The following is a 15475-nucleotide window of genomic DNA, read 5'->3' as shown; positions in this document are numbered from 1 at the left end:
TCACAAGTTGCAATTATAAAGGTTACAAAATAGCGATTGTGCTAGTTTTAATTCTTATACAATTTCTATGTCAGCTGAGGGATACACACCTGCATGGCCAAACAATCCTATAAAACTGATTGGTTAGTTTCATCTGTGTTAAATAGCCTCTATAATTGGTATTTTCATGGTTACCCTTAGAGGTATTATTATAGCTCGTTTTATAGAAGGAGATGGCGCCTTTAAAGAAGTTCTGTAACTTACCAGTGGTCATACTCTGTTATTATTTTTAAGTCTGCTCTTTCTCCTATACAAAAATGACTGTCCGTAAGTTTAAGAAACACATTCAATGAATATTTTCTGAAACTAGCTCCTAATAAATGAATTCATAAAATATTTTTTAAAATACTATAATAAGAGTGGCATCTGGGTGGCTCAGTCAGTTAAATGTCTGACTTCAGCTCAAGGCATGATCTCATGGTTCATGAGTTTAAGACCTGCACCTGTCTCTCTGCTGTCAGTGTGGAGCCTGCTTTGAATCCTGTCTTCCTGTCTCTCTGCCCTTTCCTCCATCACTTTCTCTCTCTCTCTCTCTCTCTCTCAAAATAAACATTTTTCAAAAATTGAAAAAAACCCACTATAACAAGAATGAGTAATATTTAGAAACAGATGGGTAAGTAATAACTAGTAAGTATAATTAGCTGTATATATAACATATGCTACATTAAAATAAAGTCTAAATATTATAGTTAGTCATTGCATTGCATTTATATTTTTGCTTCATGTTGTCAACTAAGGACTCATTAGCACATTAGAAAAATTAGAAGAGAAGTAACATATCAAATGCTAAGCTGCTGTCAGCAGCTAGTGGTTGAGTTTCCACATTAGCCAGAAGAATATGGAACTGACAATATTAACATCATTCACCACTATTAGAGTATGTCCTGTGTTTTGAAAGATTGAGAAATCTAACAAAAGCTAAATATGGATAATTTGGGACAATGGTAATGCATCTTTTCGATGGCGATTTAAAGAGCAGTGTGAGTGGCTAGCACGAAGGAAACGGTCAATTAATCGGAGCGAGAGGGGAAAAGAGGAGGAGCTGTAGCAAGCGATAGAGAGAAGGCAGTTCCATGGGTGCATCTGTGTTTAGGGAAAAGGCAATGATGGAAATGCAGAATTGAAAATGATGAATGAAGTTAAATAAAAGGAGTGGGTGAAGTTACGATGGTATTTGTCTAAATTGATGGTAGACAAATCAAAGGCAAGGCCATGTGAAACGTCAATGCTTTAGAGAAACACAGTCGGAAAAGATCCAGCAGAAAGGGGCTATATCCACAGTTCCTTCTATAAGCAACCTATAGTCTAAGTGGAGGCAGTAAGTCCGAAGATAAATGTAAGACAGAAATGGGGTATCCTCAGAGCAATTCAGACAAAACTCTAAGGAGAAAAGTTAAGAGACAAGCATGGGCAGATATATAAGGCAAGAAAGAAGTCATCCTGTTAAAAGGAGAGGGTCTGATACGCATATAGAGCAGTGTTACGGGAGACGTATAGTAGGATGTCCGAGAGGGTGACTCCTTGGAAGATTTTGACTGTCAGGCTGACCTCCCCCCCTGTTACAGGTATGTAACAGAATTATGCTAATTTTAATCCATCGTTGAAAAATTACATGAGTTTGCATTTCCATACCATTAATAACTTTTTACTTTGGCATTTGTTATTTATCCTTTCCTTCACACTGGAATAATATATTTATAATTTATTCTGCCCCAAACATTGTTATTGTGAATTTCACTGTAGAGTAACTGAAATAATTTAAATTTTGAATATATACAAATATTAAGAAATATTAAAATAAAGGTAGTGAACCTTTCTGACGAGTTTAAAGCCACATAGTCAATATATTTTGGAATACTGAAAATTTGCATGAGCAAAGCAACAAATAATTCATTTATTCATTTTATTGACACATAGTAACATGAGGAAAACAGGAATTGATTTAAATATATTTTTCTTCAGGGATTTGTATTCATATCCAAAGAGAGAGTAGATAATGGTAAAATACAATCAGAATTTAACTGAAATTTTGCCACTAAGATCTCAAAGTGATTTTATTCTTTTGGCCATGGGGGATATCCCAAAGGAAACAGATAATGTGTGTTTTTGCTCTTTTGTTTCCCCTAAATATTCTCCCCTTTGCTTCTTAATGGCATTAATGTAATTAGAGGTGGTTAATGTGATAAACCTGGATTTACCTTTGCTTCAATCTGCTTAGTATCTGGATTCTGAAACAAAAATTTGATTTTGCTCTTGCCATCATCTGAAGAACCTTTAAGCTGAGAAAACTTATACCTCCAAAGTACAGCCTACAGGGAACAAAAAAAGAAACATATGCAAGTCAGCATGATTAATATCTACATTCAAGCCAAGAAATAGTTCCCTTTTAAGTAGTAAAAGTTAATCATATTAAGTTAGTACGATATCCCACTATTAAAAAGTCAATTAAAATATATTGTATATATTATATTTACATTTATATTTATACATATTACACATTTATATTTACATCCATATAATAATAAATAAATATATATATATATATATATATATATATATATACCAAAGGCTATAATTTATTCGGCAATATATCCTTTAATTTCCAGAAATAAATTTAATAGCCATGAAACAATTATTTCAAAAAATATATGCAAATAAATCAATTTGAATATCCTGCTTTATATTATCATGAAATATCATCCAGTTCACTTAAAGCATATGTCTATGCTAGTGAATAAGCAAACCATTATTTGTTTTTTTTCTATTAATAGAAGTGATAAGGTGATTTTGAATTGACAATTCTGGAGATATTCTATAGTATTTTCTCTTAAAGCTCAAACAAATCTGTAGCTTTGTCAAGATAAAAGATCAGCCTGAGTAAATAATTATGACAAAAATTTATATAGCATCCTCATGAGAATGAACTAGAATAAGCATTTTACAGAACTAGCCCATGTGTCTATCTCAGTCAATATGATTATTTGACTAAAAGCCTTCTTCCAATATTGCAGAAGCAAGTTTAGGCAGAATGAAATATACGTAAGAACCAATAACGTTAGTTACAACATAACCGTGCACTGCCTGTTTGAATAGACAGTGACATGGGACCCAATGACATGTCCAACGATTTTTTTGTAAGTGATGTTCATGTATTTTTTTATTTTAGAAAAAAAACTTAGAAGCTTGTACAGAAAATTCTTATCACACGATTTGCTGTATTATTAATATCGCACATCGTATGGTACACTGTCACAGTTAATGAGCCGATATTGGCACATTATCCCTAACTAGAGTCCACCATTTATTCAGTTTTTCTTAGTTTTAACCGAATGCCTTTTTCTTGTACAAGATTCCACCCAAGAATTTATTCATTGTGCCTTAGGCTCTACTTGTCTGTGACAGTTTCTCAGATCCTTGTCAGACTGCCCTTGGTAATTTGAGGAGTACTGGCCAGATACTTTGTGGAATGCCCCCTACCGGACTTTGATGTATTTCTCATAACTAGATGGGTCACAGATTTTACAGAAATGAAATAAGACTCTGTCATTTTTGTCAATAATCCCAGCATATATTTCTGAAAGGTTTCCATTTAAAATGTTATTACAATGGAGTGAAGTATTAAACTTCATTAGGTGACCTTAACATGATCAATAATTCATTTAAACATAAAGATATGTGAACAAAAAGCATGGCTTTATATATGAATTCCATTTCTTAATATTCTTACCTATTAAAGTTTTAATAATACTTTGCATGTTTCCAACCTTTTAAAATTTATTACCTCTTGTTTTGTATTCTTATATAGGATCTTTTCTGGAGAATGTTCCATGTACACTTGAAAAAAATGCATATTCTGTTCTGGTTGGGTGATGTATTCTGTGTATGTCTGTTAGATATAGTTAGTTATAGTCTTGCTCAGGTTCCGTATTTCTAGATTTGTCTTCTGTTCATTCCATTACTGAAAGTGGAGTACCAGAAATTTCTAACTATTTTTATAGAATTGTCTATTTCTCCTTGTATGTTGAAAATTTAGCAAAGCTACTCCATAGTATGGCTGCCTCAGTATCCATTTAGCGTGGTCAAGCGGCCTGCAGGACCTTAAACTGACAGCCCCCTGTGCACGTGTATGCCCTAGAGAGCAGCCACAGAGGCAGAAACGTCAAAATCCTGATATGACTCCCCAACAGCCCTGCAAGCAATATAATCCCTTGTCTCCTAGGGTCTATATGCCTTGTGCACCACTTAGATAAGACCCCTGCCCGGCTTATCAAAACCTTGCTCTTTGGGTGTGAACTGACCAACCCAGCTTTAGCCCAGGAACCCTCAGACACTCCACCCATGGGCCCTAAAAAAAGGCATGCACCCCAGGTCCTGTCTCGCTGTCTGTACTCTGACCACTACGTGTGGTTCCTCAAGGCATGTCATGTCTTTCCTCCAGGACTTGTGAGTAAAAAACTCCTGTATTTCAATTCCTCTTAGAGTCTGTTGTCAAAGTTGTGGCTCACCATCTGGAACCCGTGCTCCACTTAACAAATGTTAATTTAACAAAGTATAACACTCCAATTCTGTCAGCGTTTAATATATTTGGGAACTGTGACGCTTGCTGCCTATTATAATTATTAAATCTTTTTGAATTAATCCTTTTATCAATATATAATACTCTTTTTGTCTCCTGTAACAGTGACATCAAATCTATTCTTTCTTTTATTGGTTTATCCACAAGCTCTCTTCTGGTTCCATACTTTGTATGGAATATCTTTTTACATCATTTTTATTTTAATCCACTTGAGCCTTTAGATCTAAAGCTAGCCTCTTATAGACAGCATGTAGTTGGATTATTTTTTAAAAGTCTATTCTGTGGTGAGGAGGAAATAGCAGTTATTGCTTAACGATTATACAGTTTCTGTCTGGGGTGAGGATAAGTTTTAGAAGCAGGTAGCATGAATCAATTAATGCCATTGAATTGTACACTTAAAATTACTAAAATGGGAAATTTTCTATTATTTTAACACAATAAGAACAAAACTTTAAAAAATCATTCTGGAAACAATATATCTCCAAAATCCACTCACAGTAAATGCTAATTAAAATGTTTCCACTTTAATAAGTATAATGAAATAACAAAATCATAAATTGCTTAAAAATAAGTATGAGAAAATTATCAGTAATGACACTAATTAATTTCAACAGCATGTTTTGATTCTTTACTTATCACCAGAGAATTATAAAATGGTTATTATATATTAAGTATTTGCTAGGTTTAGATAAAAAAGACATTTCACCATCCTGAAGACATTAATCTCTCTACAAATAAATGTCTTTCCTTTCATTCTTACTATGGGACTACACAATTTATAAAGAAACAATAGCCAATATTATAAATTGTCATAAACGTTTCTTTACATCTATTATGACACAGAACTATCTAGCAATAAAATTATCTGGGACAATTAATTGTCTGGAAAAAAAAAAGTTAAACCTTTAACTCACAAATTCCTCTAAATAAAATTCCTTCTGTTTTAAAGAGTGAAATAATTTAAACAATCCACATCATAGGAATACTACATAATGTAAGTGAATATTGAATAACTTTGAAAAGAGAGAGTTCTAGACTTGGGAGTAACAAGAAATTTTATACTCATTATGTACAAGTAATGTATATGTACCAAAATGAAAAGGAAAGCAAAAAACTTAGTGGCATATAGCAGGATATATGGTATAGTATGACTGCAAACATAAAATAAGGAAAAAGATAATTAATATTATAGAGAGGTCATTTGAGAGAATGAAAAACAATCATTATTTTTAATAAATATGACAGCATTTTTGATCTAATTAGAAATAAAGAATATAATAGCATTAAAATGACCCAGTTTTTTCTGAACATCTAATAAAAATCACTGAAAATTATAATAACTAAAGCTAGCAAGGTTATATTGAAACAAATATTTGCATAAAATTTCTAGCAACAGAATTCTTTAAGACAGTAATTTTATTATTTATTTTAAGCCTTAAAAATATTAATATTATTTGATCCAGAAATCCCATTTCTAAAAACTAACTGTAAGGAAATACGATATATGAAAAACAAAGGAAAGTGTGAAACACGTTATTAGTAAATATCAAAAATGGAAATTCTAAACATTTCGCATTAAAATAATGCTCATTTTTCTATATTTGCATAGAAAAATGCAAAAAATATAATGGTAACGAATGGTAGGGACATGAAATATCCTTTATATTAATCATAGATGAGATAATCATATTAAAGCAAAGGAGCTCATAAAAGCCTAGAGGGAAAATGTCTGCCAAACTATAGCATCTTATGTAGCTCAGGTCCAGGTGTTAACTTACTATTAGATCAGCAACTTTATTTTTAGCTTGTTTACCCGTAACACTAACAGCTTTCATATTCTCACATTATAATTTCAAATAACTTTGAAATCATATGTCATATGAAGTCATTGTAGTGTAAAATAGGAAGTTACTATTTCAACTAGGTGGCCTTTCAAGAGGTCAAACAGACGTTAGAAGCTCATTATTTTAAACAGAGTGACAAAGTTATTCTGGGTAAAAAAAGGCATTTAGACACATGAAGGAGGTTTGGAAACTTGTTAGAATATGGAGCATGAATCGTTGGCTGTGAGTAGGATGCTCCAAAGATGAATAAAGTAGTCAATGAGTCTAATAAGGAACAACCGAAAGATTTGTCAATTAAGAGGTAATGATACTAAGTTAATATCATAACAACTTCTGTGACAGATGATAGCCTGATTTATCATGGTAATTACCCCCTAATGTATACAAATGTTGGATCACAATGCCGTGATCCTAAAACTTATATAATGTTGTATGTCCACCACACTTCAACAACAACAAAAGTAAATCGGTAGCAGAATAAAGCATGCACTTAAAACACTTAACATGGCACCTGGAAAGTAGCATTCAATAAATGTTTGTAAATATTAAACAAACAAAAGCTAATGCAGTAACTTTGTTATTTTGGGAATTGGTAATCCTCATAGAAATTCATTAAGGCCAATTTGGAGGAATCTGAATCCGAAAATATTACCAATAAAAGTTTCATAGGCCCAAAAAGGCCCAAAAAGAACTCTTTGGCAAAGAACTCTTTGGCGATCTTATTTCTTATGCCAATATTTCATTTTTAAGCTTCTGATAAGCATGATGGCCACTATGTTAAGAATATTAATGATGAGTAGACATCACTGTGTTTTATAACATGTTATTTATATCGCTATGGTGTGTACAACAGTGGGTTCCTTGTAGCTGGCTCTATGGCGGACCAAGAGAGGATGGTGTTGGTGAGATGTGTATGGAGAGTGGAATTGCTTGTGGTTGTTTAACAGACTTTGATGTTCTTAGGAAGAAGATGCTAGTGAAGAATGACAGGAGCGGTTGTTCTTTGCCTCAAGACCTTTCCAATCAGGACAGAAAGTAAACCAAAATGCAGTGATAAGTTCTCTATAAAATACAAGCAGAATTTTGTTGGAAAAATGAGCTAGCATGATGTCACAATAAAACTTTAAAAAATAGGTGAAATTTTTGTCTCCAATTTTTTATTCTGGAAGATATATGTATACACACACACATATATATGCATATATATATATATATATATTAATATACATATATATGTGAATATATATGTATATATACATTATATTCACAGGGTAATAATCACTAGTTGCCAACTAGGAATGAGATGAGGATTATAACCCCTCCTCTTTGATCACTTATTTTTGGTGCCCTCTTCTCCATATACTGACTTAATTTCCATTACCAGTAAGATATTAAGATCTTTTCCCTATTATATGGGGCAACTGGATGGCTCAGTAGACTAAACGTCCAACTTTCACTCAGGTCATGATCTCACGGTTTGTGAGTTCCAGCCCCACATCGGTCTCTGTGCTGACAGAGCGGAGCCTGGAGCCTGCTTTGGATTCTGTGTCTCCCTCTGTCTCTTGTGCTCTGTCTCTTTCTCTTTCTCTCTCTCCAAAATAAATAAGCATTAAAAAAAGAATTAAAAAAAAGATTTTTTTCCTATTATAATGCCTATATCTCAGAAAAGGTAATGCATTTTGGAGGCAATGTACTGAAATAAAGACAAATCCTGACCTAAGAGGCATAAGTATTGAAATGTAACCCAAACTTTATGCCCTAGTTATAAGTTACATGACCTGGGACAAGATTCTTAATTAATCGGAGCATGAGAACATTCTATCGAAAGTAGAAGTAGCAATAGCTCACTATCCTACTTAACGGGTGACTGTGATAATGGATGAGATGATAATGTGATGCAATTGCTTTGTAAATAGCAGGGTTGTTTTCCTATTAGTTAAAATTAGTTTAGTAGAGTTTTTGCAATAGAACAGTGGAATGTGGCAAATTTTGACGTGAGAAGACCTCCGAACACAGGTAGCAATAATCGTGATGATTCTGGGAGAATATGAAAGTAGAGGTGAGAGCTTTCAGAAGACAAAGACTGCCTTCCGGACCCGTCTGTAGTCTTCTATGAAAAAAACAAACAAACAAACAAAAAAAAACTTTATATTTAGTTTTAAAATTAAAAAGTTACTTGATCTTAAACACAAGTCACAAAGTACATTGCATTGTGAGAAAACATGTCCCAGTAAATGTCATAATGATTTGACTCCTGGTTCTAGTTCTATCGGGTCTGGAAAACATCCTCCCTCTCTGCTCCTATGACTTCCTTGTGTTTCTTCCTCTTATCTGCATAAAGCTTTGATGTGTCATGGCCCTAGAGTCAGAGCAAAAGGGGGAGTGAATAATGGAAGAATCACATGGAACTAGTGAGGATGGGGAGAATTTTTGACTGTGAGTGCTTAGACCCTTTCAGAGACATGTTTATTCATTATTTTTCATTTGTTTCAAAACCGCTGAAATGACAATATTTTTTGTCATGCTGTGTAATGTTTCCATCCAACTCTGCCCCCTCAATAGGCGACACAGCCCCCTCCACAGATCCACACTCAACAGAGAAAGCCAGGCTTATCATTACACCACCCTCCTTTCCAGAGTACTGCTGTATTGAAATACTGGCTGATAGGGGAATATCACACCAGAGTGTTTTCCTGGTCAGCACAAATGGCACGTGCAGGGTCCCTGCTGATAAAGTTAGGGCACTTGGACAGGGGGTCTAACAAGGACAACTTGTATCTGCAGGTGTTATGTGGTGAGAAGTATTCATTATTTCCCAGTTGGTGTACCTTCCTGCATGCTGCAACTTGTCTCCTGGTATCTGAGAAGACTAAAACGGTCAGGGAATTTGTCAGAGGGGTCAGTGGAAAATAGGAAATTCTAGATGGTAGTACATAAAAGACGCACAGGAAAAAGAAGATGAGTGGGAGGTCTGTAGGGTTTCTAGACAGCAATCTGAATAGATAGAGGTCTTACTTATTTTATGATTGAAATTTTTCCCCCAACGAATTTCATAGCAGTTCCATTCTTACCATCTAGGTCTTCTAGAAATATTAATGCCTCCAAGAGTCTTTTCCTTTCAAACTATTAAACAGCCCTTCTGAGGTCTTCCGTTTCACAATACCTTGCTGATTTCCTTCTTAGACCTAACTGTAGTCTGTGAGCATCCTGCAAGTAGTTGGTCTGAGTTTTACTTTTAACAGAGTAGCTGGTATGCAGGACACGATGGGCCTAACTTTTGTGAAATACATGCATCAAGGCAGAATCAACGTTAAAGAAGAAAAATCTTCCTTCTCTTCCCTCTTATGTGGTTGTCATGGCATCGGAAAGTCGGGGAAAACAGACTCAAATGAGAATTTTATTTAAGAATGTGGAATTTCCAATGTTAGAGCAGGCAACATTTTAACAACCAGAGATCAATAATGTCGCTGGATTTGGCAAGCCATGATCTCTGTCTTATCCAGACAACTTTAACCAAAGGGCCTATTTGGGGTTGGGAAATTCTTGCCACCAGCTGGAAGCTTCATCCGTTGAAACTGATGGAGATCAAGTGCAAAAGGGGTAAGAAAAAGAAAAAGCAGAACAAAACCAAACACCACTAGCAATATATAAAGAAGTTTCTGAATATTTTCCAAGTGTGGAATTTGACCCCAAGACTTCAGTATAAATAATCACAGACTAGATTTTCACTTGCCCAAGTCTTTCCATGGATGAATGCTTCTACCTGCTCCTGGAGAAAAAGGTCAAACATGGTCAAGTACATTTGGTGAGGTTCATTAGCACAATAAAGTCTGAGGATATTTTCAGAAATGAAACTCATTTAACTTAGTTTAACCAGGTAGTTTTCCCCATGGAATACATTTAAAATAAAATAGCACTATAAAATAAAATGTTTAATGAATTTAAATATTGCAATAAGAGATCTGAAATGCCTTCTTGATTTATTAAAACATTTGTTTTTGATAGTCAAAAACAGTGTTTAACTCAACATATTCTTTGATTACATGGGATGATAAATGTAAAATGTATGTGGCATTTTGAAGATATGCTTAAATATTTTTAAGTGCCTAAAAGTTGCGAGTAAAGTTACTACATGCACGAAGAAAGAACAACACATTGAATCACAGCATTTTCAATATTGTAGTGATAATAAAGTCATTGAAGACAGTCAAAACAAAAAGCAAGTAGTATGAAAACATATAGTAAAATCTTAATGACCAAAGTATTATCACAATTAAAGATTATGAAAAAGAAACTCTGCAGAACAAAAATCATTTGCCTTTGAGATACTCTTTATAATTAACACATTTTTTAAAAACAGTGCAGGCAAACATAAATGCTAAAAACCTCTGGTCCAGTCCATTTGGGGTTTATAATTTAAGGTCATTGTTCTCAAACCAGCGTGTAATCCTTATAAAATGCACCTACAAACGATGACTGGACATGAAATGTGGCTCTATCATCAAGCAAAATATTTCACGTGAAGATAATGAGGCATGTAGCATGTAATCTATCATTCCTTCCTGACACTGAGTCACTTGATGGGTAAACATGTGAACGGACCATAAGTAATATAAAAATACTTTGTTGAGTGCCTGGGAAGCATTCTGCGTGTCTGTTGTTGTCCTTCCATGGACATACTATTACAATGAGCATAGAACTGTTCTAGGTAAGCTCTTTCATGCATTTCTTCTAATCCCTCCAGGAGTTATGCAATAGCTACAGTATTTCCACTTTCCAGGTCATACGATTAAAGAAACAGCATAAACAATCATAATATTTCACAGCTAGTAAGTGCGAATCAAACCGAACTACGTCATTCTCCACGCTCCATATTCCTGCTTTTATCCCAAGCTGCATCTTTGATCTTCTATGATTATGTGGCTAACTGAAAAAGTCATGGACCCAGTTACTGAGTATGACAAACTATAAATGAACTTTCACTGCAAGTGCCTGACTCTTGTCTGAAAATAGAAGAGAGACCTAGAGCGCCACCCGGTGTGAAACACTAAACCCAGGAAAGTACTGATTTTCTCAAACATAAGTGTGCTTAAGAAGGAAAGCTGGTGAAAGCAAGATGAAAGGGGCCAGCCAGATGTCCGAGGCTGGATATTCCCCTCGCATGCTTTTGGCTTGGTAATCTTGCTTGCCTCCTGCATTGGCCAACCGCCCCCGTAGCACAACTGATAAGCGCCCCCTCCCCTTTTTCTTTTTTTCTTTTGAGCCCCTGCAATCCCATCCATAACAAGAGGCCTACACCAAGGCTCTGGGCTCAGCCTTTGGAGGTGACTCTGCTGGGTCGGCACCGGTGCAAAGTTGAAAGCTTTCTGTAAGCTACTCATCTGTTTAAGACCCATTGCTCGAATTGGCTTAGAGTTGGGGAATGTTAGTGATCTAAAGAACTTTCGACATTTGTGTAATTCCTTGAGGGATACAACCAAGTGACTCAGGTTAGTGAATGAATTCCCATTTGTATAGCACCAAGAATGTCTTAGAAGCAAACTATTCAAAAATATAATTCAGTGGTTACATATAAATGGAAAATGAAGCTATGCACATGACAGTGAAAAACTTACATGTTGAACCAAAAAAGGCAAAACCATCTCAAACACAAACTTTCTTAGTCTCCGTATCTGTTCACAGTTTGCCAGCATTGATTTTTCATGCCCCACAGAAAAATCCCTCTTTAAAAGAACGGAAACAACTTCTACCTAAAAAGGTAATGTAAACATCATGTCATCTATCTTATGAGAAATAGAAGTAGAATATTTTACCAGATGGGGGGCAAAAACACCAGAAAGAACAACCTACATATATATTACAACAAAAAGGCTTTGAAAGCAGGATATAATTGGACTCTTCCTAGAACACCGAACACCTGGCCCTTGACATTTAATTCATGTTTGCCCACCAATAACCACACATACGTTCTTTGTTTCCTTGCCAATTGTCTTGATGGGCCTTCAAGTTCGGCAGTAAATCAAACCTTCCACTCGGCCTTATTCCCATTTTGCATAAGTCTTCCACTTTGGCAAGAAGCCCAAGCATACGTATCGCCTCTTGCCTTCAATCTATCCACCCTCCCCAACCCTGAAATTAATTCACAACAACTTTTAATGTTTCAAAGAGGCTCTTCCCTTCTCCTTTTTGTGGGTGTGCTAGCAATCATATTTGGTGGAAAACCAGAAGAAACGTCTTGAAAACTATTTTCCTTTACACACCTTTACACTTCCCCTTTGTTCTTCATGCGTGTAAAATTTATCTTAATTAAATGTGTCTTGGGGCCTAATTACATTTTTACTTCAACGCCATACGAATGTTAAAATTTTGTAAGTTTGAATGGTGATGACAGAGGGATCAAAAGAGCAAATTCGAAAGATCACAGAATTAGATGAAAGCTTATGCCTTTCATTTATTTCTTTAGGTGATATCATATTCATCGATATACTCATTACTAGTCTTTGAATTACTTCTGTGTCTTTGAACTGTGCTTGAGTCTGGATCAGAAATTACAGTTAATATCTCCACCCGACTTAATTGTAATACATTATGTTAGGTGCTGTGCTGGGGTACACCTACAATTCTCTGCTTTTCAAGAAGGGACATCTAAATCAGACGGGTGAAAGAAGGCTTTCTGGATGAAGATTCGCACTTGGGGGTGAATGTAAATTGTGGGGGTGTTATGTGTAAAAGCGTGGAATATGGCTGAGCCTCCAAATGCTGGGGCGGGGGCGGGGGGGGTAGGATGCAGGAGATAATGCTAGATTACAGGCAGAAACCAGAGCATTAAGAGGCTTCTATACTATGCTAACAAATGGTGTCTAAAGGCAGTAGGAAGCCACTAAAGTAATTTAACAGGAGAAACTGGAGACATGGCTGAATTTGCATTTTTGAAGTACAATTAATCTGGCAATGGTGTGAGAGATGGACCAAAGGGTGATGCAAATCTATGTCTTTTATAAGGCCCTCGCTTCTTGCCACAGTATCTGAAAGTACCCAGTTCCAGATGTGTTTTCATTTAACTGTAGATTTCTTGAGAGGAGGGACCGCATCCCTGTTTGGATACCTAGCGTCTACCTGTGGTCAAGGCAGAGTTAACGCATAAAAAGAGTCTGTCCAATAAATAAATCTAAAAGGACGATGTGGGTGATATTGCAGAAACCCAAGTGAGAAGGAATGACCCAACTCAGTTAGCAAACCTCATCTAGATTCATTCAGGAGGAGTTGTTGACGAAGAGACAGGAGGGGAGAAGACAATTCAGGCTTCTTTTGATAACTAAGAATGGAATGCAGAAGAGTCATACCAAAATGGACACCAAGTTCAGTGTTGGGCAGACTGTGTTGAGATGTGTTTAACATGCAGCCTTAGAGATCAAGACGTATACCTGAGCTATAGTTAACAGCACAGAAATTCATTATCAGGCCAGCTGCCTAAATTAAAGACTGGGTAAAACAGCCCAATCAAGCTCAGAGTTAGTCTATCAAACGTATTTCATTTAAATTTATTCCCCTCAAACGGACTCTACCTACAGGGAAATCTAGGGAGAAGTAAAAACAATTTAAAAACCAGAAAACGTGTTTTTAAAATTCAGACTTTGTGAGTCACTTTAGAATAGCTTAAAGTCATCAACTGATATACACAGAGTACTTATTTTAATCACATCCATGACAAATGTTACAAAAGACTAATCAAAATATATGTGAGAAAGAATGCGCTAACATGTTTCCACCTATACGTGGACATGATGTGGCTGTTTGTTATTATTAACATACTAATTTTCTTTTGAGAAACCTTGTATGTCATGTGCATAATAAGAACTGGCAAGAAATTTTGGTCTTGTGGGTATGAATTTCTCAGATCCTTAGGGTTTTGGCTTGTTATTGTTGTTGTTTTCTGGCCACATAATAAAATTCAGCCATACTTTGAGTTCATATTACCAATCCTCTATGCAAATCAACTCTTTTCTAGTTGTTTCTTTTTAACATGTGCGCACAGTCAGCTGCCAGCTCAACGGATAGTAACAGCTATAGAGAGAAAAAGAAATGAGTTTCCTGAGATGTTGCATCCAAGCCACTGTGTCTGTGCCGTGTAATCAGCATTTCTGTTTCGTCTCCAGGTTGACTGCAAGTTCCTCCTCTGACAGAGATGAAGCATGTTATTAAAGACCTGCTAAATTAATACATAAGTATCGGCATATCTTTATTTTTGAGGCAACACCATCCTTCACATTAACTAATTTGATTTCTAAAATTTAATTATGAACTTTATTGGTATGAATCCATTATTTGTTTTTTCTCTCCCTGAGCCTGATTAAAAAAAAAATCCCCAAAATTCAAGGACATTTGTATTTCTAGAAATTGACAGTTTACCTCTTTTTCAGTTTTATTAAGTTTCTTAAAATTCTAATTCTGATAGTTTCCTTTTGACTCAAATGTCAAGGCATCACTTGGGAAACTACTGCATTCATTAAAGTGGCCACATAATGAATTACCCCGGGATACATCATCATCTTTTTTTGCACTGCAACATTTCGATTTAGGTAAAAAGACCATACCATTTGGCAAGCAGTTGAAAAGAGTTGGAATTACATATGAGGGCATATGTGAATGTAAAGTTTTGAACGGGTCTACACAGGGTGGGATATATGGGGGATCCCAGCCAGAGCGTCAGTTTTAGAGCCTGATGAGTTTGGAATAATTTCATATCTCAGTTGATTGGTAAATGAAACCTGCCTGCCAGAGATGTGTTTGTATTAGACACCAAGAAGTCTCTTGGGATACAAGGCATTCTGAGATGAGTAAAACCAGTTGCGCAGCATTGCATAGTATAGGGAAAAGCCATCAGAACTACACCCTGGAATTTTAAGTTTCTGATACAGTATTTATAGTATCTGGGTCCTATGGTATATCACACTACACGGGAGGGTGTTTTCCCAAGAAACTTAGAAAAGTCACTTAACTAATGGAAAAGTAAGAT

General features: G+C 35.5%; 1 protein-coding gene across 2 annotated transcripts in view; it reads right to left on the bottom strand.

The window, feature by feature from the left end:
- The window catches only part of SNTG1 (syntrophin gamma 1), a 340050-nt gene that overhangs the window by 27535 nt on the left and 297040 nt on the right, over positions 1-15475 (bottom strand). For both annotated transcript variants that reach the window (XM_047842783.1, XM_047842784.1), the window contains exon 16: positions 2238-2348. In XM_047842783.1, the coding sequence (XP_047698739.1) occupies positions 2238-2348 (111 nt within the window). The remainder of the gene's footprint in view (positions 1-2237; positions 2349-15475) is intronic.

Source organism: Prionailurus viverrinus, chromosome F2 (assembly GCF_022837055.1).
Source record: "Prionailurus viverrinus isolate Anna chromosome F2, UM_Priviv_1.0, whole genome shotgun sequence".
Lineage (NCBI taxonomy): Eukaryota > Metazoa > Chordata > Mammalia > Carnivora > Felidae > Prionailurus > Prionailurus viverrinus.
This window is presented reverse-complemented; position numbering and strand designations above follow the sequence as displayed.